This window comes from Anneissia japonica, unplaced genomic scaffold, assembly GCF_011630105.1.
Source record: "Anneissia japonica isolate Jap-2015-1 unplaced genomic scaffold, ASM1163010v1 scaffold585_len4108843_cov191, whole genome shotgun sequence".
Lineage (NCBI taxonomy): Eukaryota > Metazoa > Echinodermata > Crinoidea > Comatulida > Comatulidae > Anneissia > Anneissia japonica.
Genome location: NW_022716829.1, coordinates 1,965,530 through 1,977,658, shown reverse-complemented (window position 1 = coordinate 1,977,658; position 12,129 = coordinate 1,965,530). Strand labels below are relative to the sequence as shown.

General features: G+C 34.7%; 1 protein-coding gene across 3 annotated transcripts in view; it reads right to left on the bottom strand.

Moving 5' to 3' along the window:
- Positions 1-1,114: 1,114 nt before the first annotated feature.
- The window catches only part of LOC117109924 (monocarboxylate transporter 13-like), a 27,096-nt gene continuing 16,081 nt past the window's right edge, over positions 1,115-12,129 (bottom strand). For all 3 annotated transcript variants that reach the window (XM_033252406.1, XM_033252405.1, XM_033252404.1), the window contains exons 3-7: positions 6,922-7,190; positions 6,101-6,244; positions 4,194-4,330; positions 2,496-3,228; positions 1,115-1,503 (exon numbers count right to left, since the gene is read on the bottom strand). In XM_033252406.1, the coding sequence (XP_033108297.1) occupies positions 1,340-1,503; positions 2,496-3,228; positions 4,194-4,330; positions 6,101-6,244; positions 6,922-7,190 (1,447 nt within the window). In that variant the 3' untranslated portion in view covers positions 1,115-1,339. The remainder of the gene's footprint in view (positions 1,504-2,495; positions 3,229-4,193; positions 4,331-6,100; positions 6,245-6,921; positions 7,191-12,129) is intronic.

The window sequence follows — 12,129 nt, the reverse complement described above, 5'->3', positions numbered from 1 at the left end:
GTATTATATTTATAAATCTTTATAACATTATACAAAAATTAGATTTTTCATAAAAATTGAAATTTTGCCGGGAATGGGGCTTTAAATTCTAATTATTTACCAACATTGGCCGTGAAAAAGAACTTTCGACGGCCGCTGAAAGAAAAGGCACTACAGTAGTTATACAATGTTTACACAGGCAAACGCAAAAGGGCTCCCGGCTTGGGGGGGGGGGGAAGGGAGGCGGTTGTAGCCCTTGAGAGAGAGGCCTCATTAGAATAAGCCGCGTGGCTCTATCAAGTAATGTATTTTATTCAGCGACTTTTCTAAAAAATTATGTTGCGACTTTTCCACAAAAAAAAAAAAAAATTTATGGCGAATGGATACAATGGGGCTTAATAGTTGCCTAACTATAGGCAAGGTGGAGATGCACGGTATGTATACCTCTACTATGATTTAACGATTAGCGCTAAGAGCATCCAAAATGCCGTCTCACGCACAAAAGAGAGCCATTCAGTCAGGCTTTGTTAGAACAGCGAAGAACAATAGAGAAATTCTTTCCTCCAAAATAAGTCATCGTAAGAGCCTTGTTTTTTTTTTTTAATTTATAAGTATTCCTCCATGATTCAATAGATAGACCGTTTGTCTAAGCCACGCCCTTTAGATATTGTTCCTAAGGGCCCATAAAACCTGAACACGTACAATGGGATATGACAAGTGTGATTGTGGACAAGCGCATATTTCACGCCTCTATTGGTCAGTTGTTAAGCTTGATTGATACTAAAAAAATGTTCATGCCTGCTGCTCATTCTCTTTGCTTTAAGCTACTCGCTCTCTTATCCTAGTCCGCATTATATGTATTTATACTTGTTTTACTTTCTATATGTAGGCCTACCATACATAATGGGTGTTGCATGCCCGAAAACATTTGTATTTTTTACCATAAGTTACGGCAACTATTACACCTTTGATTCATGCGTTTAACTGTGTCGCCGATGCAGCTATTTGTTTGATATATATACTCTATAATTTATACTGTATATATACTGTATTTGTATATATATATATATATATATATATAATACACATCTAGATGTGTATAAGAGTATAGTGCTCGATACACGTGATGATCGTATATATACTTTTTTCTTTTATTCTTATAACACAATCTGTCTTTATGAAATTGACCACCCAGGTAACGAAAGCGATATTGTGTTGTGGAAAGTGTTAACAAGTTATAATTGCCATGACAACTTCCAAATAATTGCGTTCAGTTTCATTCTTGATGATCTGTAACAACCCCATCTTTCGAAAGTGACATTGCTTGAAGTTAGTGAGTATTCATACATAATATAAATGTTCACGGTGCTAATTCTCGTTCTTTTTCCGTCCTCCATCTTGCTTTTCCTTCCACACACAGTTGAATACATGGTTTAAAAAAGAGCATTAGGACAGCCATAAACTGTACCATTCCTACGACAATAAACGGTTTGTAATAGCCACCATAATAATCATGAAGTACGCCTGTAAGAAAAAAAAAACATTAATTCATTTTTTTAAATAATATTCCTATTGGTACCTGGCTGCAATATTATAAAAAAAAATGTTTACCTAATTTTGACACTAATGGTAGCAATACATATGCCATATGATGATGTTATGTTCCTTATCTAAAGCTACCCTTGGCTTTCCTGCCCTAACGCTTCAATATTGATGATGATGATGAGGCCTTGGTGATAACTTTGACAATCAATCAATCAATCAATCAATGGATTTATAAGGCGCATAATACAACAGTCTTTCTGACGGCTACAATGACGATAATGTCTAGATATTTCCAAAGCTTTGATACCTCCCTCGCCCATGGGTTTGGTAGAACCATGGACATATTAATATAATATAGGTCCATGGTAGAACCAAGTCTTCTCGGAGGTTATGCATAGCATATGGCACGTGAGACCCTTAAAAATCAACTGCATCTTTCGAAAGTGTACGAGGTTATCACAAGCTCTAGTTAAATTAATTAATTAATTAATTTTTTTAAATTTATTTAAACATCTTTAGGCAGAATAACATATACAGGCGAGATCTTACCGCTGTTTTACAATATGGTCCTGCAAAAACACAGTACAATAACAACAACAAGCAACCAGCACAGTACAATAAAATAAACAATAGTAAAAACTTTGGTGGAAAACTATCCCCGCCGGACACCAACCCGGTACTTCTGAGTCAATGTTTCGGGGCTGAAGGTTAAGCTTAACTACATAACTTCAGTCCCAGTCCCCGTCGTTGTGGTTTGATGTGGTCAAGTGCCTGTCTACTGGTGATACTGTAGTATAGTCACGAACGCAAACGCATGAATTTAGTAAAATGAAGCTGCGAGTTTTGGGTTTTCTCCTACATTGACATGCTGTTGATAATTGTAATTTTATAGGTAGCTGCAAAAATATAGTAGTTCACAAGCGAAGGTTATAAATAATATAATGAATTGAATAGCCTACTATGTGTCTTACCTGTTATAGAGCCACCCAGTAAAGCCCCAGTACCACGTACAAGGTTGAACCATCCTAAAGCGGCTGGAAGTTTGTTCATACCGACATAATCCCGAACAAGAACCGGGCCAAGAGGCATCATGATACCGGTTGCTAAACCATATGTTATCGAAAACGTAAGAAGACCAACAAAATCTTGAAAAAGTGGGTCCATCATCAATGAAAGCCAAGCAACTACGGTTCCAAATCCCAAAAGAGTATAAGACGACATAATTTTCCAATGTAAGATAGCGATTTGAGAAAGACGACCGGTAATAGCACCGACACCAGTTGATGATAGAAGAATTGCCGACATAGTGGCTGATATCTGTAACTCTTCGGCTTGTGGAGTGACGTAAATTAACCAGGCTTCATAGGCAAAACCACTTAATAATATCACTGGTAAAAGTATCGTGAACATTGTGTTTTCACAAAACAGTCGCAATTCTAAATGTCTCACAAAACCTCGAAAAATGCTTCTTACACGTTTGCTTTTTGATAGTTTTTTAATTTTATGGTTTTTATTTTCACAATTGAACGATTGTCCGTCATGTATATATGACTTATCATTTTCGTCATCTTCATGAAGATTTATTTCTTTGAGATCTCTTGCGAGATGAAGTGGTCTCATTAGAGCGCCACCGACAGCTATATGTAGAGTAACACCAGATAATATCAATGCAGCTCCCCTCCATTCATACATTTGCAAAAATAACTACAGAATAAACATGAAAATATTGTTATTTCATATATACATATATATTAAATCAATTTACTATAATTTACTAGCAGCTACCATATGCTTAAAAACTGGCTCCATTATGTGTGAGCCCTCAAGTTGTACGAAGTGAGAGAGGCTAGTGGTCTTAGATCCGTAATTATATCGTAGGCCCCTCGTGCCTCTGTGGTCAAAAATAGTATGACGTTCGCCGAGATAGGGAGTTCGATTCCCACCATATACCTCTTTTTTTCATATAACTATAAAAAGGAACTTTCGTTGATGAACTATGTTTGACACGATTATATCATGTTCTTTTATAATTGAGAACTGTATTATTATCTATTATATATATATATGCCTATATATATATATATGTATTTATATATATACATATATACATATATATATATATATATTATATTCTGCATGCCAATGTAACACTTTTTATAATAATAATGAGAATAATGGTAGTTATAGAGGCTAATATTTATTTATCAAGCTATATATCTTGTACCTCGTCATAATAGAGTTTTTATATTTTATATTTTATATATATATATATATATATATATATAACTAAATGCGACGTCTCACTGTCAAGGCGACTGACATACTGCTAAGCTACATATATGAGCATATTGGGTGTATCCATGGAGGATAGTAAAATAGTGTATCATATCACAATCAAATCCAGATCGCCACCTCATACAACTGACATGCGCCTTCAACATCGGAGTTGAAGTAGCCCGGAGAGAACACAACGGCGGGTACAAATTTTAACAGGGATTTGGATCGTTTGATCATATAATATTCTGGTTAGAAATTCAGGTAGAGTGACGTCGGCATATAGTTCCAGTCAATTTTAATGGGCATGATGATGTCACTGTCTCTTATACACATCTAGATGTGTATAAGAGACAGACGCCTATATAGGTGTAACTAATGAAAGATATACTAACCTGTGTTATAGGAGGTAAAGAAAGGTAACCAATTGGTCCACCTAGGTAGATTATACCATTTGCTAAGACAAACAGATTTTCAAAATATCGGCTTATGATAACGACACTCGCTGTTGAAGCTAATCCGAAACCCATGCCTGAAAAGACAGGACCAAATCTTTAAAGCATTTCAAAGTATATCACTAACTATAGTAAAAATGTAATATACATAGATATATTGGTGTTTTTTTTTTCTCTTTCTTATTTGTTTATTTGTTTTTGTTTCTTTGTTTTGTTTTGTTTCTTTTTTCGTTTTCTTGTTTGTTCCTTGCATGCCCATCACAATTAAGAACTTAATCTTCCCGGGATCTTGCCATCTTCCATTTTGGTTTTGTCCTTTTAAATCTCACCTTATTGTATATTTGTGTTTTTATATGGAAGAAAATAAATGTCTTTTTAATTTAAAAAAAAATTGAAAAAGAAATTAATCAAACTGACTATCAATGTTGACTGGCTATGAATTTTATTGCCGTCAGAAAATATAATTACATCATATAGGCCTAACCATGGAAGGGTTACTTCTTACGGGTATATAGGGCATATACAGTTTATGTATACTTCTGAGTATCATTTCATTGATAAGTGATACCAGTTTTAATAGTAAAAGTGATTGAAAGTGTGATTTATTTTCAGAAGTATTAATTAGGACTGAAATTTATTGTTGTCGATGAAAAAAAAAATAAATCCTTTCCGAGCCACTGGGGCTCATAGGGCTGGAGTTTATCCCCAGTTTATGTAGTGTGAAGCGGATGAGAGTTGTACTCCCCCTGGACGGGACACTAGTCCGTCGCAGGTTAGTCCCCAGCAGTTTGCTGGTACCCATGATTGATGCGGCTGGGTGGACTGCAATGTAGCTAAGTGCCTTACCCAAAGACACAAGCGAATCTGCACAGCGGAGACTCGATACTCCCGACCTTACGATTGAAGCCCAACACGTCAACCGCTGCGCCAAACTGCCGCCAAATGGTTACAGATAACCTATGTGTATGTGTTTAATTATTATAAACATCGTGATTAGTTTTTTTATAAAATAGCACAATTATTTATGACCACTATAAAAGAAGATTGGCCTACAGACGGAAAATACACACAAAAAAAGTCTACGGAACTTTATCACTGGGCCTAGGCCCCAAGGTTCAGGTTACCATTTTCTCCTAGACAACTCATGGATAAATGTGGTGTTGAACATCCTGCATTTATTTGTGTTGTTGGTGGGTATATGTTTAGGTAGGATAAATGGAGCAAAGGCGTTTTTCAAACTGAGGCCATATATAAAAAAAAATTTAGATGGTCGGTAGGCAGGGAGGTTGTTGTTTTTGTTGTTGTTTTTGCTTTTTTTTTTTTTAATCTGTAATGAAACCACAACCTTGATACATGCCAAGTCTTCAAATTCGCCATAGAGAACAAGACCTCATTTTAACTTGACGGATCTTCCAGTGTAGAGTTTGATCAGGTGGAATTTATACACTCTAACAACTCCATGTACAACAAAACATAGACCTAACCGAAATTGTTTTTTACATGCCTTTAATTTTTTATTTTGTAGGTAGAAGGACGATCAACAACCTATTTTCTTTTTCATGGCTTTATTATAGTCAAACCACGGGAATCTAAGTGACTGTGTAAACAATGCCACGTGTACAATATCTAGCTAAAAATCCAGAGTAAATATCGACAGTAAAGTTATTATTTTCCCTCAATTAAGCTGAAATGTGGCATTATGTTCAATTCTTGAGATGAAGACGTTGATAATTGTTGATCAAGTTTTTCAGAGCGGAAAGTTCCAAATCCTAGACGTTATCTAACGTAATAGGTTAACAATGTAATTTTAGGCTTTGAAATATAATATAGATTACAACCAATATTACCTGGAAGTATGCCTAGACCAATAGCCAGAAAGAAGACGTTGTTGGCGCTATAAGCGATTAAAAATCCACTCCCTGCTAACACACCCCCTAAAATTCCCATCGGTCTGCAGCCGTACTTTTTGCAAAGAGCACCCGCAATGGGACCTGAAAAAATAATACAATGGTATTAACACCATATTATTAGCTGGAATGCATGTTAATAATTAGATGATACAATATAGGATTTGTGTCTTCACTTACGAGGATGAAATGCAAAACCATGTAGCATTTATCACTACAGTAATTTATTTTTCTAACATTTTATTTCTTGTATTTTTAGATAGATAGATTTTATAATTTCTATAACACCGGTTGAAACGGAAGTTGTCACTAGCGCTTCACAATAAATACACAATAAAGAGCAATAATAACATTTTAAAATGATATACTAACAATAATAATAATGGTAATGATAATAGTAACAAAAGAATAAGAAAAAAGACAAAATCAGATCAAATAACAACAATAAAATCAAATAAAAATATTGAATAAATAAAAAATAAAAATAAAATAAACCTAAAGCTTTGTCCACACTATCACATTTTATGTGACAAATTTGTGATGTGCCAAATATGGGCATGATGATGTCATATTACGTAACCCCACACCAAATATGGGCATGATGATGTCATATCACGTATCCCCACACCAAATATGGGCGTATCATAATTATATTAATTTGTCACATAACATTTGATAGTGTGGACAGTGATTTAGATTATAATAATATAATTAAATTCATTAATATTAATAATAGTTATTGTTGTGTTCATTGTCCTTACCGGTTGTTAGGAGGAGAGTCATTGGCATTGACACTATCCAACCAATTGTCCCTGTATTGCTTTCAAAATTATCAACAAGTGGCGTTACAAATATCCCCAGAGTCCTCGGAATTCCAAACGATATATACATACACATAAACGACCCGCATATTACGACCCAGCCCCATCCACCATCAGGCGGTTGATGTAGGTATTGAGGGCGCCTTTCTACTTTGTGCATCTTTACTCTAAATTCGTCTTCATGAATCAGTGGCTGCAGAGCTGACATTCTACATAAAAAAATCATTAAATAATAATTTCAAGTATTAAGTAATACAAAACATAGTAGCACGTTATTGTGAATAACTAATTGAATTTCGCTGACAATATTCTCATGCCTAACAGATTGAACCCCTTGGCTAGTCTAAAACGTGACTTCAGAATCAGAGTTGTGGGCAATCCTTAGAGATTTCAGGCAAAAATTTGGAAATATAAACTAAAACTGAGTCAGCTTTTGGAATGAAATCATGAGACCCAAGTTGGTTCCAAGAAGATTAGTAGCTAGGAGTTTTGCTACTATAATTTTTAAAACAAATTTATATAACTAGCGAATATTTGCCGGAGCAGTGAAAAATAGTGACTGAAAGAGAGCGTGAAGGACGCCCGGAAATTATTAGGGTGGGCCGAAGTTCCGGATAAAAGACTTTAGTTATCTGCTTATCTTCAATTCATATTGTGTCAAATATGTTTGAGTAAGGATTTTAATGCCGGGAGTCGAAGGCTACTTCCTAAATACAGTATTCGCCAGCCGATGTTGACCAACGACATGCCAATAAACTTTGGTTGGGAGAGGGGGTGTGCAGTGTACAAAATACCAAAAGAAGTTAGACTGAATGTCGATGAGATGAAACTAACTTGCAAAAACATAAATGTAAAGTGTAAATGTACGCATGCGAGACTGTATATAAGCCTAAAATGTTATAGATAAATTATATGTGTATTTTGTACATACTGTATACAAACAAAATATACAGTACATACATACATGTATATATATTCATATATATGTATGTATATATATATATATATATATACAGTCATATATATAACACACACATATATATATATATACAGTACATACATACATGTATATATATTCATATATATATATATGTATATGTATATATAAAGTCATATATATAACATATACATATATATATATATATATATACAGTACATATATATAACATATGTATTACAAGGTAAAATACCGAAAACAACAATGATGTTGGAAACAATGGCTAGACTCAGTAGAGATACACAGACGTAAGTAAACAGTCAGAAATAGAACCAAAGCTTTCGGACACTAGTCCTTTCTCTGCGGTGAGGGACAGAGAATATATAGTGTATATATATACTATATATATATATATACATATATATATATAGTATATATATATAGAATAGGCCTACTATATATATGCTATATATAAGAGGTTGGTGAAGTGATGAATAATTCCTTTCCCTATGATAAATAATATTCCCTTTAAGAAATATTGTCTACGTTAACTCCAAATTAAAACAAAATTAATACACCTTTTTAAATTAGGGTAATGAACCATGATAAACATTTAACCATCAAGATCAAACGCATGCCGCCGGAAAACAAAATTGTGAACGGCAGGTGAGAAATAATTAGCCGGAATCGAGAGTGAAGATCAGTTTTGTAACAATTGCAATGTTGGTTTCCATCACGAGTCACTTTTTCATTCTACGCATTCCACTCGCAGATTTCTCTTTACCGTTTAAAATGTATTCCTATATTTATATTTATAAAGCATGGGCGCAGATCTTGGGGGACGGAGGACACGTTTCCCTCCACCCACCCACATATTTTAAAGGGGGTTGGTCCCCCACTTTTCGGGGGAAATGTGATTTCATAAGTCAAAAAAGATGCCTGAAAATTGTTGAAATTAACTGCTTTAACGAAAGAGCCCTGCTGTAGAGCCAAAATACATCTTGTTACAGCAAGATACCGGTATCTCTGCTCACAAATATTAAAAACTACCTATACACGACTTGAGAGCGCGTGCCTTTATTGTAATTTGAGAAGTATGAGAAAAAAAAGCGTGTAAAGATAAGATTGGTTTTTGGCACATGAAGTATGTAAAGTAAATACATCAGAGACAATTAAGTTTTATTTTCTATGCTGCATAACATGGATTAATTAGATCTCTATGATTGCCAAAAACCCCTAAAGAAAATCATGATAAATTTGTTGGCACTTCATTTTGGCTATAAGGGCCATGTGAAATTTTACTATAAAAGTGTCATTTCCGGCCAACTAGAGGTACTACGGTATTTAACAAATTTTCGCGTCTCAGCCCCAACCATGGTGGGGCTGAGATGGGCGTGGACCCACGACTTTAGGTAGGTAAAGAAGCAAAGATAAAGTTTTAAAGTTTTTTTTCTATAATACATCAGAAATTATTTAGATCTCTATGACTGCCTAAAATTCTAGATCAATACCGTACTCGCGCGAATAAGCGCCCCGTTTGATTAAGCGCCCCTATCGAATAACGTGAAAATTTCCTTAAGCGCCCCGTTTGAATAAGCGCCCCCTTCTAATTTGAATAAGCGTCCCTCATTTTTTCTTTTTAGCAAGTCAATAATCCAATCAATCCTGGGACTGTGGTTGTTGACATGATTTGAGCTGTAGAGTGGAAACACATTCTTCTTCGGTCAATATCAAAATGAGGATATTCTCTTGGACAGTTGAGAGCTCCGATCCCTGGACAGACAGTATAGATCCAACTTTACTCTTTTTACATATTTGTCTATGCCTAGTCCTACTCCTCTTTTTTCTTTTCCCGACCTTTAGCACATTCTCATCTGAGTTTTAAAAAAAAATACAATGATCCTACCATCCTGCTAATCTCAATCGGCTGATGGCCAACAAGCTAACTATTACCCACCACCACTAATTGCATATGCAATGCTTTTATGTAAATATTCACGCATTCTTGTCGTGAGCCATGTTATCTGGACGATTATCTTTTCTGGACGATTATCGTTTCTAACCACCATTCGTAATGTCCTTATATAATCTTTTTTCATTCAAAAAGTGCCTCTTGAATTTAATAATTTCTCATTAAAACCCCTCGATTTTCATTTATTTCCATAAGCGCCCCCTCAATTTCCACTCTGTTTTCATAAGCCCCCCGTTTAAATAAGCTTCCCGTTTGAATAAGCGCCCCTCAGAAAGTGCAAAAAAAAAATATTTTAAGCGCCCGGGCGCTTATTCGCGCGAGTACGGTAGGCCTATGAGTATCATTCTACAGAGTACTATTTTCTCAAATTTTCGCACCGAATGGGTTTCACGGAATGGTCCCCCCCCCCCCTCTCCTCTCAAAACAAATCTGCGCCCAATTTGACTTCAAGTGTACATATACATACATACATATATATATATATATATATATATATGTATATATATACATATATATATATTATATATATATATGGCGTATGATGTTGAAGTTATAAATATATATATATATATATATATATACTTATTATTATTATTATTATAATTATTTATAACTTAAACATCGTACCACATACCTGCTACAAACAAAATTCCTTCCTAATAACACAGCTAGTTCAGTAAAAGCTAGTTCAGTTTCCTTTCAACCAGGATTTAATATTGAAACATTAATTATTTTTCATAAAGCCGTTTCCATGTGTGTGTGCTTATATATACTCTAATACAGTATACATTGTGAGGTTCCACTGTGTTTAATAAACAACATAGGAAACGAATACCATGTATTGACTTCAGAAAACCAATATTTCGACATCGTCTTTATCAAGATACGTAAATTAAAAAAAACAAGCAAAAATAGGCACACATAACTACTATAAATTAATAAACAATACTAATTAATCTATCCATTTGACAACTTCAAATATCTAATGTTACTAATAAAATTATACTCCGTCCCAAATCCTCCTGTATTTTAATTTCATTCCATGTATTACACTCCCTTAGGAGAAACAATAAAAATATACAAAGTCGATAACGTTATGTTGCTGTAGATATTACCAGTATGTTTATACCGTCGTGGGAGAAACATCCGGGATATTCTCGTCCACTATTCGGCGACTGTTAAAGGATAAACTACGTCATGTAACCGTCCCAGGTGCAAAGCGTATAGGCTTATTCAGATGTTAATTTAGGGCCTATACTATTCATTGCAATTTATATTGTATACTATTGCATGTAATATTCATGCTCGTTTATTTGGAATCTCCTATAATCTATTTACTCTAGTACTGTACAATATGTTCTTGATATAGCTTCTCCCACGACCGAATTATCTGTATATATTATCTTCCATATGCTTGATTACTTTATCCATGCGCCTAAATGATAAACAACAAAAATCCCAAATGAAGAAGTGCATGTAACCTGAGGAAATAAGGTGATAAACTACTTGAGTGAGAGGTCTTTTATTCGGTTCACGCAAGGAACTTTTCGTTGAAGACTTCTATTTGATACAAATATAACTTATGTGTTCCTATATTTGAGCCCTGTTGCCAGTATCGATTTGCTTACCTACTGTACATTGTGTTTACGGTGCCGCGCAGCTAACATAACCTAAAGTTGGTCAAAAGTTCAATTTTTTTAAATGGTTTACTTAATAAACCCTTACATTCGAATAATCACACTTTCTGCTTCAGTAACCGGAACTTGGATGCAATTAATATCAGGTCTAACAAACCGTTATCTCAAGATAACAACGTTATTGATTATTGTAATTACATATAATTTAAGCAAAATGTTTGGTTGACATAGACTGTCAATAATAGATATTTTAATAGAAGTGATGTCACCATCATAATCACCATTATTGGCTATATTGACACTCGCGACTTTGGCGGCCTTTCGCGAGGCTGGGGGTCCGGATATTTGCAGGGAGCAGAAAGAAACTGTGCATTCCTGTAAAAACAATGAAATAATTTGAAAGGACGTTGGGATCCGTCTTCTGTTTTGTCACCCTCCCATCTTTTGTAAGATTTGAAAGCAAAAAATAATATTAGCCTGAAATTTATTCTAATAAATGATCCCCACCAAACAAAAGGAGAAAAATGCTGTTGACTATTTACCAATATCGCACATTTTTTCTGCTAAAAAAGCACTCTAGCATGTTAGGGGCGGGGCAGGGG